We start from the raw sequence: 6,164 nt of genomic DNA, 5'->3' as shown, positions 1-6,164 counted from the left end.
CCAAGAATTTCAAGAACATTCTAGTCACCTTGGCAACCAAACACCAGTTAATGGTTGCATATCATCTTGATTCACATCTACTAAGCCACCGTATCCATGTTGAGAAAGTGAACGTTGTTCAGGCTGCATCTTTAGATGCATCGTGGAAAAGGGCTTTAGAGAGAAGGTTTTCCCACCTCGAGTCTGTGTCTTTGTCATCCGATGTTCAAGTGGATGGAATTAGATACAGAGAGGGCATGATAATTTCTGCAGGTCAGTGTGGTGGCCTACCAGAATTCCACAGAATACATAGAATTCTCGTTGCAGAAGACTTGGGGTTCCTTTGCATAAAGCTCCCGTCTTGGTATATAGAACATCTTAGATCGTATGAGTTGGATGAGACAAGTTATGCTGAGACTGACATCTATCTTGACATTTGATGACTTAAATGACTTTTATCCTTTGATAGCCTACTCTGTCAGGGGAAAGCTTCTAGTGTCACCGAAGAAATTTCTGTTGCACTGAGGTGGTCTGTGATCACTGATATGATTTAATGCATTTGTGATTCATGAGCACTGAAATTCCAATACCTTTGTCAGAGACTAATGCTTTATCTTGCTTTCATGTTAAGTCATTCAAATAATCGCTACAATTCTTTTTGTTCTGCAGAAATTTAGAAAATGTTGCTGCGTGTCATAATATCGCCGAACAACATAAAAAAAATAAGTATGCCAGATCTCCCCAGCTCATTACAAAGCTTAAAAGAAATTCTACAAGATCAACTGCAGCTGAACAAAGGATTCATTCTCCAATTTGAGGACCCAGAGTTTGGAAATGAACTCTGCAACTTAACAGCTATTTCAGAGCTACCACCTGAGAAAGCTACCCTGAAGGTGATTTATGAGGCAAGCCCTGACCCTGATGGATCAGATGTTCCTGACCCTGATGGATCAGATGTGTCACTGTCGTCACTGGATACAGCATCACCTCCAAGTTCATGTAGCTGTCCTGGTACATCTAGACGGGTTTCTGCATGGCCAACTCCTTTTCCGATACCAACCTTTGCCTATGATGTTGAATTGCGCCTCCAAAAAGGAAATGATGCCTACAAAGAGAAGGGCATCCTGTTAGAAGCCACTAGAGACATGAAAAGTGACATTCTAGATAAAATTGCGCAAGCTGTGTTTGAGATTACTGCATATCCAGAACCAAAAGAAAGAGAGTCTATAGCAATAGCTCTTGTCAATAAACATCCCTGCCTTCGTGAACCAGGAAGCGGAAATGGGTGGAATGGATGGAATATCAGTATTGCATTCAAAATTGGAAACTACCGTCAGAAGCTGCGCAATGCAGGCTGTGAAGAAGTGAAGGTGAATGAAAGGCGGGGAAACCATGGAAGACCTTTCAAAAAAGCAAGAAGAGCCGAGGTCAATTTCCTTCCTAACCACCCCGCTGGACAGAGTGAAGACTCCTTGGAAAAGGATCGAGATTCAATAACCATTGAGATGGAAAAAAGGAATCCTAACATGTCAGTGGAGCTATGGATCGCACATTCTCCTTGCGAAGGAAAGAAATAGTTGAACAGGAACCCCATGTTGTATTGGTGAAAAACAGATGGCCAGCTCTCTTCCTGGAGTATCAGGTTGGTGTACTTCTCAAGTCATTCTAACTCTTACTCTGTCTGCTTTTTTCTTCCAAAACCTTTTCTTCAGCTTGCTTCTTTGGTGACACACTCTCTGATTTCCGTCTCTCATAATTTCACTAATGTATTCTTGTGTTTATTTGCTTTCTAATAGCTTTTATAAACCTTTAAGCACTTTTCTTCTATAGGTGAACTGTGAATTTCACAGATTAACGATGATTAACCTCAAGAGAACATTCCTGGAAGCTGTTGACACACACACCCCAAGACTCCTGCAGATGTTCAGAAACAGAAGAGCACATTTGGGTGAAGAGATGCAGACACTCCTTGACTCATTGGATAAGCAGGTGATAAGAAAGACATGTAGATGTAGTAGATACTGTAAATCTACTGCTGTGGTCTAAATGGTGTTTTATGGTATTTTTGATTGCCTAAGTTGCTTGTTGAGAAGTAATAGAATGACCACAACAGAAATCAATATTTGTTTTGTGGAAATGAAAGTTCTTAAGGATTTTTTTTTTTTGTAATGTTTGCTTTTTTCAGACATCGGACATTTCCATGCACAGAAAGACCGTGGCACTCCGAGGGCTTCCATTGTTCCTGAAAGACTACGGAGCAGAGACGATTCTAACAACACGCTTGGTAAGTATAAAGGAGAACTTAACCCCATTATCGTTTTCCTGAGGGGTCACCCCATGCTTAGGGAAGCAAAAAACCCAGACAAAAATGAATTCGACCTAGCCATAGATCTGCACTGGCTGCCAGCGCTTTGGAATAGCTATAACGCCATCCTATGGGGGCAACCCTTATCTGCTTTTGGATCCTCTAAATACACTCGGAAAACCATTCCAAGACCTATGTAACATGAGTTGGTTCCTTACGAGACACCACCATGCTCGTTTAACTCAAATAACGTGGCGAAACAATATAAACTTTGTGTTTTTGCATGGAGTCACTCACCGCAGATTTCCCCATTGACATATCCAGCTATCGGCTAGTAAGGGCTTTCTGCATATGTCAATGGGAAAATCTGCGGTGAGTGACTCCATGCAAAAACACAAAGTTTATATTGTTTCGCCACGTTATTTGAGTTAAACGAGCATGGTGGTGTCTCGTAAGGAACCAACTCATGTTACATTGGTGGAATGGTTTTCTGAGTGTGTTTAGAGGCTCCAAAAGCAGATAAGGGTTGCCCCCATAGGATATCGTTATAGCTATTCCGAAGCGCTGGCAGCCAGTGCAGATCTCTAGCTAGGTCGAATGAATTTTTGTCTGTTTTTTTTGCTTCCTTAAGCATGGAGTGACCCTAAGGAAAACGATAATGGGGTTAAAAATGTACAAAGTTTTAAAGGGACACAACATCATTAGCTACACATTAATTTCTGCTCATATGTAAGAACTCATTTTTGCTTGTTTTGGTGCTCAACAGAACACTGATCCAGAAGCAGACTACACAAAAGGTGTGAAGATGGCCATCATGACTGTGATTGAAGATGATGTAGGGGCCTCCGCTTCCCCACCACACATTGAAGATTATGCCATCATACTAGAGGAGATTGTGGTAATGCACAACATCTGTGATTTGCCAAATGCATTTGCACTTTTTTTTGGCCTCTTGTACTACGCTCTCAATTTTCAGTACCCTAAAGAGTTGAAATACACATGTGAGGTGATTCAGAAAGTTTTCCTTGGACTTGGTGATGTTTGCTCAGCTAGAGTTCAGTCTTTCAAAAATAAACTCTTGCAGTAAACAACATGCTTACACACTGTTTAATGGCAATGTTTTGCAATACCTGTTTGACAGCCACAAGTAACATTTGCTTTGAGTGGGAATCCTAAGTTTATTGTATGGATGTTAAACCAGCAGAACATGTGCCGTACTTTGAGTATTTTATTTTTCAAGTAGTTTGTCTGAATGACTTGTGATTTACATTTCAAAGAAACTTTTGAGAGTTTGAATGTTTATTTTTTCTGTGCAATCAATAACTTTTGCTAACTTCAGATACAAACCAGCAGAAGAACCTTTAAATGCTTTTTGTGGTACATTTGACTGTTCCCTATTGTTCAGATGGTCTGTCTGAATTACCTTTTTTCATATTTGTCTTTGGCTACATTATGTTGCTACATAATATTTGAAATATGTTGTAACTTCTATTACAAACCAGCAGAGGAACCTTTCAGTGCTATTTGTGGTACTTTTGACCGTTCTGTATAAATGGTCTGTCTGAATGACCTTTTCTTTTTTTGATAGTTCATTGTTGACTACGTGCATAACTTACAAAAGATGCAAATAACTCATGTTTTCACTTTCACACTGAAAACTTTCAATAAAACCCAGATTATTTGCACAAAAACAAAGATTTTGCTGTGTTGGTGTGCAAGCTGACATGTAAATAACTTGAGTGTTATTTAAAAGTAAGATGCATTCAGCAAATACGAAACGTTGAGAATAAAAGTGTATTCCCTCAGATGAGCTCTAAATACAACACCATTTTTTTAAGCCATACAAACCTCCATTTGCAATGCCTACAAACATGTATTATGACATTACACTAAATTAGAATATTAAGTTCAGGGAACTTATAAATCCATTGTTGTAGCTGTATTTTATGTGTTTGATCAACTTGTGGTTTAGCTTAATGTAAACTCAACAATCTGAGTTTTGAAACAAAAGTTCAGTTTACTCAAAAATATCTATGCATAATGTTGACTTTTTTTGAAAAGTTACTGCCACTGCAGATTTTTTTAGGCCTATCAGAAACATGCCTTATTGTTATTGTGTGGTTTACATGACGTTAGTGGTAGGCTAACTAAGGGCGGTTTTGCAATCTATTTTGCGGGCAAAAATGGGTTTGGGCGGGTGTATAAAAATTGGGCTGGTTTCGGATCAGTTCGGCGGGTTTTTGTAGCCGAAACAAAGGCACTTCAGACCCTCCAGCGACCGTCTCTGGTCAGCAGGCAGCAGTCTCTCACTCACTCACTCACACACCCTCTGGCTGACGTGCCCCCCTAAACTCACAACAGACACTCTCAGCTCACGTCACCTTATGTATCGAAACATGCATTCTAGCCATATAAATGGCATAGTGCATGGTATTTCCATAACCGCGAGATATGCGCTTCACAATGACCGCAATTGGTTGTTAGATATTCACAGCAGACAGTAAAGCCCAGCAGTAATTTATCCAAATTAACACATATTTCAAGTACCATTCATGATGTCAAATATTGAAGTTGTGGGAAGTTTAAGCTGTATGTTTCTTTCGTCCCCCATGTCGTTTCATTTATCCCGGTCTGGAGGGACGAATGAAACAAAACGCATGTTCGATTTCTCCTTAAATAAATCCTGAATGGTTTTGTTCAGAGCTGAAAATGCAACTGTATTTGACAGAGGACCGATGTAGTTTGCTTGTGACAAAATATTAGCTTTCAGTGTTTTACGATGTCTTTGTAAATTACGTTTAATTAAAAAGTGTTTCAGTCCGGTTCTCCCCTACACTGGCGCAGACCGCCATTCAAACACACAGCGCGCGGGGTTTTCAAACTTAGCTAGCTGACTGACAATGTCAATATGCCAAAGTGGGCAAAGAGCATTTTGTCATTACAGTCAATCTCTTCATGAGTGTGCACACTGCTGAAAGATTACCTACGAGACAGGATGGATTTACACCTTCTTTCAGGGTTGATGGATGTGCGCAGGTCTTGCGCGAATGGCTTGACATAGGACTACGGCCCACGTTCCGTCCAGCCCGACAGTTGTTGAGGAAGTTTGACAAAGCCTAGGCCTACTAGAACTTTTTAATTATGTTTAGGCCTAATAACAATTGCTCAAAGCGATTTTCACGAAGGGCCTAGGGCCATAGGCCTATGTTTTTTGTGTAGAGATGGCCCATGCATGAACGTTCTGCTTCTGCAAAGAGCGCACTGACACCCCTGTTCGTTCAACGCGACTTTCATGAAAACTAGGATTAACTGCCTGTCAGGTAGGCCTACTAATTGTTCTAAATTACAGGTGTCAAACTCAAGTTTGCCTTTAGCCTATATCTGGCGTATGAAAAAATTTGTTGCGTGTAGTTGCCATGCATGGACGCACTGCTTCTGCAAAGAGCGCACTGACACTGTCCTAAATAGCCTATTCAGCGCGATTTTCATGAAAACTCTAGGCCTAACTGCCTGTCTCAGGGAATATATAGCGCCTAGGTAGGCTATTAATTAATTGTTCTAAATCACAGGTGTCAGACTCAAGTTTAACTCAAGCCTTTAGCCTACATTTGGGGTAGGCCTATGAAAATATTTTTTGTGTAGCCTACAGTTGGCCCACCAGTTATGAACGCACTGCCTCTGCAAAGAGTCGACTGTTCTATAATCAATGCGATTTTCATCTAATGTTATACATGAATATGCATGTGTCATGTTGCTATTATAAATAATTGAAATGTTGTGCATTAGGCTATTTTGTATGTTCATATATCCACTCAATGTTTTTATGTTAGGCTAGCCTACTGAATGCTTTTGTTCCAAGCGTCTATTCACCCCTTGCAGA

The 6,164-nt window shown here is 40.3% G+C and overlaps 1 protein-coding gene across 1 annotated transcript; it reads left to right on the top strand.

Moving 5' to 3' along the window:
• The first annotated feature begins 444 nt into the window (after window positions 1-444).
• On the top strand, window positions 445-3,975 carry LOC121715578. Its single transcript, XM_042101450.1, has 4 exons — window positions 445-1,621; window positions 1,810-1,968; window positions 2,165-2,263; window positions 3,051-3,975. The coding sequence occupies exons 1-4, from the start codon at window positions 1,520-1,522 to the stop codon at window positions 3,369-3,371; spliced, it is 681 nt and encodes a 226-aa protein (XP_041957384.1). The 5' UTR covers window positions 445-1,519; the 3' UTR covers window positions 3,372-3,975.
• The last annotated feature ends 2,189 nt before the right edge of the window (window positions 3,976-6,164 follow it).

This window comes from Alosa sapidissima, chromosome 8 (genome assembly GCF_018492685.1).
Source record: "Alosa sapidissima isolate fAloSap1 chromosome 8, fAloSap1.pri, whole genome shotgun sequence".
Taxonomy (NCBI): Eukaryota; Metazoa; Chordata; class Actinopteri; order Clupeiformes; family Clupeidae; genus Alosa; species Alosa sapidissima.
Note: the sequence above shows the minus strand (reverse complement) of the source record. Positions and strands in the feature narration are given on the sequence as shown.

What these genes read in the sequence shown, in the direction of transcription:
- LOC121715578 (XM_042101450.1), top strand. Translation starts at nt 1,520, where the DNA reads ATGGATCGCACATTCTCCTTGCGAAGGAAAGAAATAGTTGAACAGGAA. An exon ending in CTCTCTTCCTGGAGTATCAG is followed by an intron (nt 1,622 to 1,809) that starts GTTGGTGTACTT and finishes TTTCTTCTATAG; the next exon opens with GTGAACTGTGAATTTCACAG. An exon ending in TTGACTCATTGGATAAGCAG is followed by an intron (nt 1,969 to 2,164) that starts GTGATAAGAAAG and finishes TGCTTTTTTCAG; the next exon opens with ACATCGGACATTTCCATGCA.